The 15,078-nt window shown below is 47.6% G+C and overlaps 1 protein-coding gene across 1 annotated transcript in view; it reads right to left on the reverse strand.

Moving 5' to 3' along the window:
• Positions 1-200: 200 nt before the first annotated feature.
• Positions 201-15,078, reverse strand: part of CSMD2 (CUB and Sushi multiple domains 2) — a 594,848-nt gene continuing 579,970 nt past the window's right edge. Inside the window, exons 65-71 of the mRNA XM_027615123.2 lie at positions 11,062-11,124; positions 10,179-10,340; positions 8,372-8,481; positions 7,095-7,182; positions 5,379-5,517; positions 4,969-5,181; positions 201-2,640 (exon numbers count right to left, since the gene is read on the reverse strand). Of these exons, the coding sequence (XP_027470924.1) occupies positions 5,022-5,181; positions 5,379-5,517; positions 7,095-7,182; positions 8,372-8,481; positions 10,179-10,340; positions 11,062-11,124 (722 nt within the window). The 3' untranslated portion in view covers positions 201-2,640; positions 4,969-5,021. The remainder of the gene's footprint in view (positions 2,641-4,968; positions 5,182-5,378; positions 5,518-7,094; positions 7,183-8,371; positions 8,482-10,178; positions 10,341-11,061; positions 11,125-15,078) is intronic.

Genomic DNA, 15,078 nt, shown 5'->3' on the forward strand with positions numbered 1-15,078 from the left:
TTTTTATATTTTAGGTCTTATGTTTAGGTATGTACTCCCTTTTGTGTTAATTTTTGTCTGTGGTAGAGTTCCATATTTCCACTCTTGGCTTCTGGCCCAAAATATGTCTTTCCTCCCCTTCCCCAGGAAACACTTGCCCCTAGCCACGAAAAAGGCCATTAAAATGTAAGAAACCAATGCAAAAATTTATATTTTATTTGAATTCAAAAAATTTAAAATTGCTTTCAAATTCAGGAAAGTACCATAATGCAGGACCCCAGGGGAAGCCTCATATACAGAGACAGATAAATTAAATGTATATACCGCAGACAAGCCAAGAAGGTGTGTAGATTACATATTTACAGTACTTGATGTTTTCTGAAAACCATATTTATACATTTTATTACATTTACAAAAAAGGCTTCCACTACCGTTTACCTACAATAATGAAAAAAAATTTACACCTTTTTTTCTTTCTTTTTTGGTACTGTACAAACTTTGTATAATAAAAATATATCTCTGTACAAAAGATTTTTTTTTTGTTTTTGTTTTACTTTTTTTTTTTTTTTCTCCTCATGGGATGGTGGTGGGTATATGGTGTGGACGGTGAGTGAAAGGCTTAGTCTGCCCCGGTTCCTTCCAAGCCTCTGGAGGTGGTGTGAAAATGCCAGAGGTGGGCATGGGTGATGCACAGCGGAGTGCTGGGTGCCCCACCGGCATGTGCTCCTTGGGCGTCTCCTGGGACTTCAGAAGGGGACACAGGGGAGGGGGCGGAGGCAGGGCTGGAGGAGGAGTCCACTGCGTGGTCTGAGAGGAGTGAAGAACAGGGAAAGGATGCAGCCAAAGAACCTCCTGCATTTGTTTCCAGGGAAAGAGAGAGATGAGCGCATGAGTGTGTGTGTGTTTGGGTTGGTCCTCTCCCGCCAAGCCCAGGGATGTGGTGACCCAGAGCAGGTGTGGGCGCCTGTGGGCTCCTGCCATTGCGGGTCCCAGTCCCATCTGCTGGAAACTGACCACCTCTCACTGTACTCCAGCCCATCTTAGCGTTAGGCAGATCACTATTTGCTTAAGAACCAGGTGTCCCTGCCATTCCACTCCCTTACATTTCTAATCGTTATTTCAGTTATGTGATATGAACATCTTAGGACAGCATGTCACATGTGCACAGGTGCTTAAGCCCAGGGGGACCTTCCCGAAGACAGAGAAAACAGCTCTAAATGCCACCGTTTGATCCCTAAACTTGTTAGTGTCCCAACAATACATATATGGAATTCAATAATGACCCAAGGACGATGGAACTCAAAATGAATCAAGCCGACTTGCAAGGAACTGGAGAGAATGTGACTTTCATTCACTCCATTCTTTTGATTCAGGAGCGCTCGGGTTCTCTGTCTGCTGTAGCGAGGGGCTGCTGGGAGCCAAGGGGCCAGCGCCGACTCCAGGAGGCCTGGATACTGGGTCCTTTCCCTGACGCTGCCCAGGTGGAGAGAACAGAGCCCAGCTGGGACACACAGGTCCCCTGCCTGGCCCACCAGCCCTGGCCACAGCTCTGCTACAGAGATGCACCTACTCCCCCCTTTATTTGGTGCCCCGTTAGACCTGGGTGTCTGGCAGCTGGTATTGTGGACTTTGGAGTCAGACCCATCTGGGTTAGCATCCTGACTGCACACTTACTGTGTGGTTTACGTCTCCTCAACCTTTCCGGGCTTCTGTTTTCTCATTTATAAGACAAGAACAATAATTCCTCTATTTTGGGTGTTGTAAGGTCTAGAAATGATACACTGAAAGTGTCAGGCACAGAGAAGAAACTCAGCACATGGCAGCCATTACTTTTTGGACACTGGGCTAAGCTTGCCCTCCTGTACCAGCCCCTTCCCGATGCCTGCAGCCTTGGCCACCTCTGTCCGGGCCACTGACTTGCTTCTTGTCTCCTTGTCAGTTGACAGCCAGACTTAACCTTGAACCCAAGGCCCGATTCATGTCGTCCCTCCCCCCGAACTCACCCTTCTTTTCCAGTGCTTCCCGGGACCCGGAATGACTTTTTTAACTTACTGCGCTTAGAACTCAATAAAATTCTGTTGGAAAAAATAAACTGCTTTCTACAGTACTTCTCCAGATGTTTTTCTGCCCTTGGGGTACTCCTTGCTGTCACCCTGCAGATGAGGGCGTCCACTGGCAGACAGCTGCTTCCTGCACGTTGGGCACCTGCCGACACATTCACCGCGTCCTCACACACGGGGCAGACGGGGCGTGCCGGTTTCAGTGTGGACCCGGCGTCCCCCCTTCACCCCTTCTCCGTGTGTGCGGGGGGCAGGGCATGGGGCATCTTTCACACACGTCTCTCTTTCTTTCTTAAGCTTCTGTGGTCTCTTCCATAGACTCAAATGAAGGAGAGGCGTGTGCGTTTGTGTGCGCTCGGGCCCGTACACACACGGGCACGTCCACAAGATGCTTTGCTATTTTAAATCTGTAAGCTTCCTTCATCCATCTGCAGCCCCCTCTTCCTCTACTGTCCAAAGTCGGGGCCCACTGGGCGTCTTCTCTGGGGTGGCGGGTGCAGATGGTGGCGGAGCGAGGGCCCGAGTCCCAGCCGTAGCAGACACAGGCAGCAGAGAGACGGACGAAGATGGGCACCGGGCGCTGTGCTCAGGGGGCCCTCGGCTTGTCCCCGGAGAACCAGGGACGGACAGATGGCACCAGAGATGGTAAACAAGAGAGGCGGGGGCGGGGCGGGGAGCAGGAGCCGTTGAGAGGAAAAGAGGCAAAGCAGAGCGGGATAAAGGGGAAAGAAGAAGATTAGTAGCCTTGATCTTGATCTTCCCCAACTGAGGATGGGGTGTAGGTGGGGGACACACACAGCAGGACACACATTCTCCCAATGTTGTCTTTTTTTTTTTTTTTCTGGCAGTATCAACTTATCCATTAGGCACAAGAGACCCAATGCTTAGGGGCCACCACACTTTTAGGGGTGTAGGAGAATGGTTTAACTTTAGTTTCTTTCAAAATCGGAAGGAAAAAATATGAATGTGACAATAATGGGCATACAATAATGTGTCCAGACTGGATTATATTCATCTTTCTAACAACACAGTTGTCCACTATCATGTTTAATATATTGTTTTTAATGGAGGATAAGGCCCATGAGAGCCGTACCACAGTCCTGCTCCCTGACTTGCTGACCCCACAGGTCTCCATGATGTTCCTGTTTCGGGTTCTTATTTTAATTTCAGCTGTTCTTCTTAGGCATCATTTGAATTTATCACCTAATTATTCATTTTAAACCTACGTGTGTGTGTTCAGGGTAGTTCTTCACACATCCCCTCCCTGAGTCAACAACGCTTTCTCTGTGTTTTCTTTGTGCTCCTGCTCTGGGCAGGGCATGGTGGGCCCCTTTCCAGGGGAGCCTCACTGGAGGGCTGTGGCCTGGGTGGAATATTCTGAAGCCCTGAATGCTGATGACAGACAATGCTGGGGGCTCCTAGACTTGGAGACACCAACTGCACGTGACCTGGAGGTGACACATATGCACACAGGTGTGGGGACCCAATGGAGCCCGAAATGAGGAGCGGGGGTTGGGGAGGGGCGTGATGCAGATCAGGGGGCATTCTGATTTCTCTCTTATACTGTTCAGTAATTCAGCAACTCGAAGTTCAGAGTCATTACTGATCACGCATAAGGCCTGATTTATGTCATCAGAGGGGATTTTTCCTTTTTCTTTTTTGCTTTCTATTTGTATGAGTTCTGAGTAGGAAAAAGTACAGAGGGATCATAAAGATGAAACCTCAGAACTAAGTATGGAATTCTGGAATAATTTCTACTCCTTCTTTAAATGTTTGTTTCAGATGGATGTCAAAGGATGTGGAAAGACTCAATAAGTTAATTGTGTTCAATGGTTGCCTTTGTATATTCTGAAAATAATTTTTATCTCTTTATGTATAAATTATCTTAATGCCTACAATTTTAAGCCTAGACTTAAGCCAGAGAAATAATCTAGAGGAGGAAGTGGACTCAAAGGAGGGAGGGGAGAATCAGAGACAGGCAGGGATTGTGTCAACCATCTACCATGCTCTAGGTGATGGCTAATTTGACATATCAACTTGACAAGGCTCTGGTCAGACACTAGCTGGTCAAACACAGGTCTAGATGTTGCTGTGAAGGAATTTTTTAGGTGTGTTAACACTTAAATCAGTAGACTTTGAGTAAAGCAGATTACCCACCCCATAGAGGTGGGCCTCATCCAATCAGTTGAAGGCCTGAGGAGAAAAATTAAGGTCCCTGAGGAGGAAGGAATTCTGCCTCCAGATGGCCTTTGGGTCAAGATGAAATCAACCCCTGATGGAATTTCCAGCCTGCAGGCCTGCCCTGTGGACTTTAGACTTTCCAGCACCACAATCATGTGAACCAATTCCTTAAACTAAATCTCTCCCCCCACCTCTCTCTCTGTGTATACATACAATACATACATATGTACATCCATCTCTCCAGATGGATAGCTCTATACATCTAGACACACTGATGCATACATCTTCCTGTATGGACATAGATATGCAGTTGTCTATATGGAGATGTAGACATATATGCATGGTATGTGGACTTCATGCATGTATTATGTGTACACACAGGCACCTCTCTCTGGAGAGCCCTGACTGCCACATTCTACTCGGATATTTTGCCAAGCCCAAAGGCTAGGAAGAGCACAGTCTCTGGAGTCAGGCTGCCTGGAACTGAGACTGGATTCTGCCCCTGCTACTTTACTAGCCATGTGATCTTGGTCGAGTTCATTCTTTTCCTGTACCTCAGTTTTCCCATTGAATGAGGATAACAACAGTACCCACCTCGCAGGGGGGCCGTCCCTAGCTCAGCGCCTGGCACACAGCGGTACTCAGCGCGCCGTCTGGCCCCCGCCCCGCCACCCCGGCTGTGGGCGGGGCTGTGGGCGGGGCTGTCGCCCCCCCCCCCCCCCCCCCCCCCCGCGCACGCGCGTCTCACCGGCTGCCGGAGGCGGGGCTCTCGGTGGCGGCGGTGGCAGCCAGGCCTGGGGGCTATACCGCTGTACACACCGTACTGACTGTGAACTCCGCCTCGGTGGCCATGATGTCTGTGGGTTGGATGTTGCGGTCGTACATTGGGTTCTCGAATGTGGCCCGGACATTTGTGTTTTCATGGCCAGCATAGCCATTGAACGGGACTTTGGGTCTTCTCCTGGGAATAAGAGAGCGAGAGCAAGAGCGAGAGCGAGAGCGAGAGAGAGAGACTGACTCAGGATCTGAAGGGGGAGAGGGAGGGAACGGGAGGTTGTGTCTAACTTTCAGAAGGCCCCAGGAAGGCTGTGGGCTGGGGTCGGGGATGGGGCCCGACCCCCTCCAGGCCCCCCCTCCCCTCCGCCCTCCCTCCGGTACCTGTGCTTGTAGAGATAGAGCACAAAGCCCGCGATGATGAGGGCGATGAAAGGCACCAGGATTGCAGCGGCCACCGAGCTGCTGTTGGAAGCAAAGTGGCGGCCGATGGACTCGGGGTCGGACTCCAGCAGCCTGAGGTCTGCAAAGTCGCAGAAGCAGAAACCTCAGGTCACAGAGACCCAGCTATGTGAGGGGACAGCCCCCCGGGGGGCGGTGCGGCCTCGAGCAGGGAGGTCATCTCCTGCAGCCCAGACCCCGAGCCAGCTGCCTTCCCCCGCCCCCAGTCCCCGGGGAGCCAATCTGCGGGAGACCCTAAAACCTGTCACAGGCTAAAATCTTCAGAGGGTGCTGCCTTCAGAAGTTTTGAAACTTCTTTTGGCCACAGAAGCCTTTTATCAGGTAAAACCGTAGGAGGAAGCCAAAATACAAAACAGGTGAGGGTGGGCCTGCTGGGGGAGGGGTGGTGGTGTGGGAGAGGAGGTGTGAGCAGCCTGGGTGGGGGGGGGGGGTCTCCCTCCAGCTCCTCCTGTGGTCCTCCTGGCACCAGGCTGGGCGGGCGGGCTCAGAGGAGTGCAGGGAGACACGCGGCCTGCTAAGTGGCCCACCCCACCGGGGTGGGGGCTCCAAGAGGGGACAGGTCTGCCCCGGAGCACAGGGAGTCAGTTGAGAAGCCAGAATCGAGAACTCCAGCTTCTGAGTTCTCTCTAGTGTGTCAGGCTGAGGGGCCAGGGGAACTGTCTTCAAGTACTTGAAGGGCTGCTGTCAGGAAAGAGAGGTCTTACTCCATGCTCCTCACAAGGGCGAGCTAAGAACTCCCCTAGGGGAGGAGAGTGGGAATGACAGGGAAGCAGATTTTCACTAAGACAAGGAGAAGCTTCCTGAAGGTCAGAGCTGCGAGAAAATGCAGGCAGGGCTCCTGGGCATGGTGGTGTCAGCAGCCGGGTACACAGAGCTGGCTCTTGAGCACCCCTGACTGCCTCCTGTCTCCCCTCCCACCGCCTCAGAGAAACCAGGGGCCCACCCTGGACTAGGGTTTGAGGCTCTGGGTCAAGGTCAATCTCTGAAGGGAGGAGACTGGATGCTGATGACTGTAGCAGGCAGGGTAAAGATGCCAGGGAAGAGCCACCTTCCGGGACTGCTCGGGGAGGGAAGGACAATGTGAGTTAAAGGCACCCCTAAGAACCCCACATCTGCATGCTTCAGGGTGTCTGGGTGGTGCCCAAGGGCTGGCTGGCTGGTGTTGCTGGGGGCCATATTCGAGACCCAACGTCCCTTACGCCGGGGCTCTCAACTCCAGGCCTGGCCATGAAACTGGCAAAGGTCGAGCCTGTCATGTGTATGTGCTTGTTTCCGGGGGACATATTCCATAGCCTTTATCAGAATCTCAAAGGCCGGGGCACCTGGGTGGCTCAGTCGTTAAGCGTCTGCCTTTGGCTCAGGTCATGATCCCAGGGTCCTGGGATCGAGTCCCACATCGGGCTCCCTGCTCAGCGGGAAGCCTGTTTCTCCCTCTCCCACTCCCCCTGCTTGTGTTCCCTCTCTTGCTATGTCTCTGTCAAATAAATAAATAAAATCTTTAAAAAAAAAAAGAATCTCAAAGGCAGCTGTGACCCCCAAATGTGTTAAGAACCCCTGGATTTGGCTGTTGCACTTCACTCCTCTACCCCCCACCCCTGTACACAAGTGTCTCCCTTCCCGGGGACAAATGCTAGTTACCAAGTCTTTGAAAGCCGAACTGCCCAAAGCCTTGGCCCTTGACCGAGCCTTGGTAGATGAAGGTGCCTCCGGGGGACTCTGATGAGACCTGCAGAGGTGAGAGCAGAGGCGGTGAGATGGGGGCATGGCCAGGTGAAGCCGCACGCCCTCCTGGTGCAGGCTGTCAGACTCTGGTGTACCCTGGGACTGTGGTGCTGGAGGTGGGCCGGGCCCACCAGGTGCTCCTGGGAGGTGGGGAGGTGCCTCATCGTCTACTGGTCCCATCACTTCATCTGTGTGGGCCTCCCATTTGCCAGGCAGGACTAACAACAGTACCTGTGCACAGGGTGGTGGCGAGGCCTGCTTGAGCTCACGCAGAGAAGGCACTTAGACCACTTCTGGGCCTAGAGAACTGTTAGCCATTATCACTGTGATGAAAACGGCCGTCAAGAGCCCCTGGAACCACCGAGCTGTGATTAAAGTGTACCCAGCAGATTTAACATACTTTGGACGGTTCATCACAGTTCCAATAGCCACTAATTTGAGGAGGTAGTTGGGGACGTAAGTCTTCTTGGCTCATCTGTCTTGTCCCTGTGGATGCACTCTGACTCCTCAGCTACTCTGGCCACCATGACCTCTCCCTCCTTCCCACCCTTCCATGCCCAGCATCAACAATCCGAGACAGGGAAGCCACAGGTGAGATACGGGACACTATGCTCAATTCTCCCCCTCCTCCGTGAAATTGGAAGGTGCAGGCAGAGAAGCATCACTGTGGATCTGCCTTCTGCCTTAAGAATGCCCTAGAATGTAGTTAGGCTTTCCCACACGGGAAGGCAAGAAAGCCGTATCTCCTCCCCTGTGTCTTGGTCTCTCAAGCTGTGCTAAATCATCTGTAATCTGCATCCTCAATTGTGAGTGGATATTTGAAGTAGTCACCTGGGACCTTTTCCCGTACCCCAGCATCACACCATTACCTCCAGCTTGCTTGAGTTCACTCTTACACAGCTGTTCGGGTTCCTTGCTTTCTGCTCGAACATCAGACCCTACTCCGTATCACTCAGGTGTGCTGGCCTTCCGGACACTCCGCCTCCTGGCCCCTTCATCTTTTCCTTTACCTACTTCACTAGGAGATGAGGATTCCCTTGATCCTAGTTCTGGCCCCCAAGTAAACCTTCCAAGTTTCCATGTTGTTCCTACGCATCTCCACTCTCTTTCCCCGCTTCCCTGCCTGTGATCTGGGAATCAGGGACAGGGCAAGGGCACAGGGAGGTCAAGGACTGAGATTTTGCAGCACTTACATGCCCATCCAAAGCCCAGTGGTCTTTGAATTTGTTCACAAAGATCTCCACAGGCCCTGTAATCTGGTAAATCTGGAGCAGGAGATGGAAATCTTCTTTCTTGTAAATTCCTGGGAAAAGGAAGTTCAGACAGTACACTAAAGATCTGGAAAAATCTCCAAGCCCAAATTTGCGGGTACGTGGAATTTCACGTGTCGATGTTGATGTAAACATGGCATGCATGACTGCCAGTAGGTAAGCGTAGTTTGGCCTATGAGATTGTGTGTGCTGTGAGGATACACGAGAGTGTGTGCATGTGTGTTACAGACAACTGGATCACTGACCTGTGTTTGTGACCCTTTTAACACATGCATGCGTCAGAATAAAGTGAATATGATTTTGCATACGTGAATGTGTCAGTTAACGCATGAGTATGCTTTACGATTCCGTGGGTGCGGGAATGCAGGAGGCATGTAGGTGGGCTTCTGTGATGTCTTTACTACCCTGCCTTAGAGCGAATGGGGAACCCGACTGTTCACCTGTGCGTGTGTGCGCGCTCGCATGGATGAGCGGGTATGATTGTGTGTGGGCCTTGTATGAATGTCTACATCCATTCACTCATGCGTTCCTTTACCTGTCCATCTCTTCCAGAAATGTTTGTTTTCTGAGAGATTTAGTTTTCCTGATTATAAAAAGATTGAAAATTGGGGCAATTGTGGGAAAGGCAGAGATGCAGGAAGAAAAAAAGAAATCATTTCTGATATCACTAAGAAATAGCCACTGTTAAACTTTTGGTGGAATTATTTCCAATTTTCTTTCTTTTTTAAAGATTTTATTTACTTGAGAGACATAGAGAGCAAGAGAGAGTGCACGAGTGGGGGGAGCTGCAGAGGGAGAAGGAGAAGAAGACTCCCCGGTGAGCAGGGTTAGGGTTAGGGGCAGGGTTCCATCCCAGGGCCCTGGAATCCTGACCTGAGCCGAAGTCAGATGCTTAACCAACTGAACCACCCAGGTACCCCCCAATTTTCTTTCTTATAATTTTTCCTTTAAAAACTGGAGTCACATTGTAAATGCACTATGGTAGGTCCATTTGCCCCCAAATTGGCATACTATTTTATCTATCAGGTGTACTATAATTAATATATCCATTTTGTTATTTTTGGACAATTTTCTCTTTCCAGTTTTTATGTAATAAAAATAGCCCTGTAATGTCAACATCTTTTATTCAGGAATGTTTCACTCCCTTCATAGTTATTTTTTATGATAAAAATTCTTAGAAATATGATTAATGGGTTCAATAATTTTCAAAGATCTTAACACAAATTGCCAAACTGTTTTCTAGAACTGTACTGCTTTACACTTTGACCATCAACTGCATCAGTGCCTTCACTGGACCCTGACCAGCACTAAAGTTTATCACTTAAAAAAAAAAATCTTAGTGGGATAAGTGGAAAATGACATTTTCTGTGTACTTTTAGTTTTTTGATTATTGCTGAAAAATATTCTTTCTTTTGTTTATTGACTGTATTTTGGCTTCTGGGAATTCTCTGTCCCTACTTTTGGTTCAGTTTTAGGGATTTTGGTCTTTTTTCTCTTTATTTAAGAGTCCTTTTCAGTTCACGTTATTGTTTATCATCTAACCATTTCCTTTTAGACCCTGGTGATTTTATCATGCAAACAAAGATGAATAATTTCTCCTCCTCCTGCCCATCAGACAAGTCTCCCCAGGACATGAGGATGCAATGACAGTAGACTTGCCCTTGTAGAGGGCGTGTGCCCGCCCACCCCTATCACACCCAGGCTTTCGCGGGGGTGGCCTACTCCTTACCAGCCAAGTGCACCTCCACGCCACTGTGGTCAATCATGGTGGCGTTGACCTTGCTGTTGACAACCTGGAAGCCAGTCACTCTGAGCATGGCCGGCTGCTTCTTCCCCTGGTACTCATAGGCTCCTTTCCATAGGGAGTTCTTGGCAAAAACATCCCCAGGAACTGGAGGAAGTGAGAAACAGATGTGAGAGGGACTGAGGCCACCTGATGGCTGCCCCCAGTTCACTCACGGAGATTGCTTTCTCCAAAGCCTAACTCGGGAGAGGATGGTGGAGTGCTCCGGTCCTCCTGTGATCCAAAATGGAACTTGAACTGAGTATGATGCCAACTCTAGTTTCCTTCTTATATAACACACATCGCTAATGTGATGAATAAAAGTATAAAGTTCAAAAAAGGTTACGATAGTCCATAATAGTTTTGCATCGGTCGGGCCACACCTGTAGTTATGTGCCCAGTTCTGGACATTGCACTTTGAAAGAAACAATACCTGTGTTAAAAAAGTAACTGTTTCCAGGAAGCTCCCTGGGCAGGACTTGGATCTCTGTGTCTGTATGACTACACACTGGCGAGTCCTGTGCTGGGGCGGGGGGGGGGGGGGGGGGGGGGGGCGGTTGTGGTAAACAATGGCTCCTGAGCTCGAAGGTCTGGATTTGTTTCTGGAAGGCTTTGGCTCTCTCTTCTGGATGAGGTTTCTGTTTCCTTCAGGCTCACTTCGTCCTGAAGTTTGTCAGGGGTGGGTAGTGGGTGGAGGAATCTGTTTGGCTCCGTAGACAGTTTTCACACCCTTTCACTGAGTACTCGGAAAGTCATGTGCATGTTTCTGGGTAACCAGGTGAAGGAATCAACACCAGTTTCTTGAGCCGAAGATCTGGACCATACCTACCAGAAGCTTGGGTGAGTGGTGGCTCCCGGGCAGTGTTGATGGGTCTCCCACTAGGCCGGACCTCTGCTGGGGAAAGAGAATGGAAGAACACAGGTTCAGCCTCTGGTCTGCACTCTATTGGAAAAATAATGGCCACCTCTCTGACACTAGGTCAATAGGTTCTCTGAGATCTTGCTTTGGACTTATCCTCTTAAATTGGGAGTGGATACTTTGATTGTCTGGTGATGCTATGGACCCCTCTTGGAATAATAAAACAATGAGTTAAAAGGAAATCCGTTTTATCAATTATAGTCATTGACATATTAAACAAAGAATTAGGATGCAGGTAGATACGTGATTCTTTATTACTGCATTAAATAACAGGATCTAATAGCAGGTCCAGTCACTACCGTATCCTTGAAGTAGTCAGCAATATTTCATGATATCAGTAACAACTGCAATATAATATGAGAATCTCTGTAATTTTTACTGGTGACAAAGTTATAGGTATTGTTAACATTACTATAGGCTTTTGTCTACATTTCACATTAAAGGAAATGCTAAATTTCAGCAAGAGGTAAAGGACAATAAAGCTGTCTCTTCTGCCACCCTTGTACCTAGATCTGCCGAATGCCCCTATTGATGACCCTAGGTTGAAAAGCCTTGTCCCAGACTCTGCTTTCCTCCCAGATGCCTGGCACGAAGGCGGACCTTCCAACAATCAAAAGTGAACTCCTTGAGGCCTGGTGGGAGTTTGAGTGGTATGCTCCCTTCCCTTGGAGTGATGATACTAAGACTGCGAGGCCCACAACAGCTGCTCCGTCTTGCACCATGAACCACAATTCCCAGCGCGTTTTCTCCGGCGTCCACACCAGCATCCCACCAACCTAGGAGATGGTCAAGGAGGAGCACGAGTGGGATGTACTTGGGGTACCCAGGGCGTGGCTCCTCTGAGGACCACCACGGTTGACATCCACAGCAAGACCTCTGTGGTGATGTTACAGAGGCAATTATACAGCTGGATAGAGCTGAGGATCCAGATATGAGCTCACATCATCCGGTCCCTGTTCAACACAGTCTGGGCTTCCTGGCCTTCGCCTACTCTGTGAAGCCTAGGGAGCTGAAGATGGCAGGCGACGTGACTGGGGCCCTGGCCTACGTCCCTGCTGCCAAGTGACTGAACATCCGGGCCCTGGTCTTGGGCCTCCTTCTGATCATTACGTTCACCATTACTTTTGCCACTGGCTCACTGATGATTCTCCATGCAATTTCAGAGACCGTAAAATGTTATGGAGGCTGCTAGTAGCTGCCCGTGGTCTGAGGCTCTCACCCCTTTCATAGCAGTGTCTATACGCATCAGTCTATAGCTGAATTCAATAAAGCACTTGTGTGTGGGGAGTAAAAAAGACTGAGAAGCCCTCACAGGCAAAGTCACAAGCTCTGGGCCTGAGCCACATAGTGTAAGTTCAGGTCCCAGCAGTGCTACTTCGTGATGTGTGACCTGGATCAGTCCCTTTACCCCTCAGAGTCTCCATCTCCTCATTGGAAATATGGGAAAATACTGAAACATACCTCACAGGTCTACGCTGAATAAATGAGGTTGTGAACATGAAGGTCACAGTCAGCCATTGTTAATGTCTTTTCTTCTTTTGCACAGAAAGAACAGAAATATCTGCCTTATCACCAAGGAAGGGCAGACTCTCCCTTCTTTCTCCTTGAGGAGGCTAGATTTTTGAGCACAATCCTACCAACTCCGGAGGGCAGCTTATGTACAGAAGGCTGTGGAGAAATCTTCCACAGTGTCTCAGTCAAAGTACTTTTATGAAGAAAATGCCTTTATTGTCTTAGGTTTTTATAAGATGAAGGACGTAAGAGGGAGAAAGCTTATAGGTCAAGAGCTGTGCTAGGCCATGTTATTCACATTATTTCATTTACTCCTGCTCTCAGAACTATGAGGTACAGATTACTATCTCCATTTTATAGAAGAGAAACTCATTAAGAGGCAGAGAAGTGAAGAGGCTTGCCAAAGATCACACAGTAAGGGGATGAATTGAAATTCAACTGCATCTAAAGCATTTTGTACTTTTATAGACAAGTACATAATAGCATCAAAAACAATAAAATACTTAAGACCAAATGTGACCAAGAAGTGCAAGACGTGTATAATGACAAAGACAAACCATCGTTTTAGAAGGAATTAAAGATCTAAATAAATGGAAAGACATCCCCTGCTCATGGATTGGAAGACTTAATACTGTTCAGATGGCAACATTCCCCAAACTGACCTACAGATTTACTGCAATCCCTGTCAAAATCCCAGCTGTCTGTTTTGCAGAATTCCACAATCCAACCCTAAAGTTCATATAGAAATATAAGGGGCCCAGAAGAGCTAAAACAATCTTGAAAAAGAAGAACAAAAAGGAGGATGTATGCTTCCCAACTTCAAAACTTATTACAAAGCTATTGTAATCAGAACTGTGGTGATGTCATAGAGGCAGTTATACAGATCAATGGATAAAGCTGAGGATCCAGATATAAGCTCACATATTTATGGTCAAATGATCTTTGACAGGGGTGCCAAGAAAATTCAATGAAGAATAGTGAAGAATAGTCTTTCCAACAAATGGAGCTGGGACAGGTGGATATCCACATGCAAAAGAATGAATTTGGACCCCAAATGACCACCTCCCCCCCAAAAACCCCCACAAAATGAACAAAAGACCTAAATTTGGGAGCTAGGACTATAAAACTTAGAAAAAACCATAGACATAAGTTTTCAGGACCTTGGATTTAGCAATGGTTTCTTAGGTATGATATGGAAACATGAACATAGATAAATTGGAGTTCATTAAACTTAAAGACTTTTGTGCTTAAAAGGACACCAAAAGGAGGTGAAAAGATTCAAACTCATCAAGTTGTCTACATTAAATACGTGCATTTTTATATATCAATTATATCTCAATAAGGCTGTAAAAACACTCCATTAAAAAGAGAAGAAAAAAATTTAACACAGGACTAAAATGGAGCTTGAAATGTGACAGTCTAATTTCATTTTAGGTGATGAGTGAAATAAAGAAGAAAGTACTTGTAAATTTTAAAAAAAGAAAGTGAAAGACAACCCATAAAATGGGAGAAAATATGTGCAAATCTTGTATCTGATAAGAGTCTTATATTCTAGATATATAAAGAACTCTTGAAGAGACTCTGGACCAAGATGGTGACATGGGAGGTCCCTGAATTCCCCTCCTGTCATGGACGCACTGAATGTACAGCTACACATGGTTTAACAGCAGGAGTTCAAGTAGAGGAAAGGATCTAAATATAAAAACATAGGAAACTATAAAACTCCCTGATATAGATAGATGGTTAAATTCAGAATACTTTAATATTGTAACTGTGGTGGATAAATCAGTTACAACTCTAGTATAAAGATTAAAAGACAAAAGTGTTAAAATAACTACAACTGCAGGGGCACCTGAGTGGCTCAGTTGGTTAACTATCTGACTCTTGATCTCAGCTCAGGTCTTGAACTTAGGGTTTTGAGTTCAAGCCTCGCATTGGGCTCCAGGCTGGGTGTGGAGCCTAAAAACAAAACAAAACAAAACAAAAACCCCAAACTGGAACTGCAATAATTTGTTAATGAATACATGGTATAAAAAGATGTCAACTATGACATCAAAAACATAAAATTTAAGAAGGGAGTGTAAAAATGTATAGCTGTTGTATGCACTCAAAGTTAAGTTGTTATTTGCTTTATTTATTTATTTATTTATTTATTATTTATTTATTTAATTACTTATTATTTTTAAGTAGGCTCCATGCCCAGTGTGGAGCCCAGTGCGGGGCTTGAACTCATGACCCTGAGATCGAGACCTGAGCAAGATCTGAGCTGAGACCAAGAGGGCTTAATGGACACTTACAGAACATTCCACCCAAGAGCAGCTGAATACACATTCTTCTCAAGTGCACGTGGAACATTCTCCAGGACAGATCATATGGGCTACAAAACAGTTCTTTTTTTAAGGTAAGTCTACCTTT

Source organism: Zalophus californianus, chromosome 4, assembly GCF_009762305.2.
Source record: "Zalophus californianus isolate mZalCal1 chromosome 4, mZalCal1.pri.v2, whole genome shotgun sequence".
Classification (NCBI taxonomy): domain Eukaryota; kingdom Metazoa; phylum Chordata; class Mammalia; order Carnivora; family Otariidae; genus Zalophus; species Zalophus californianus.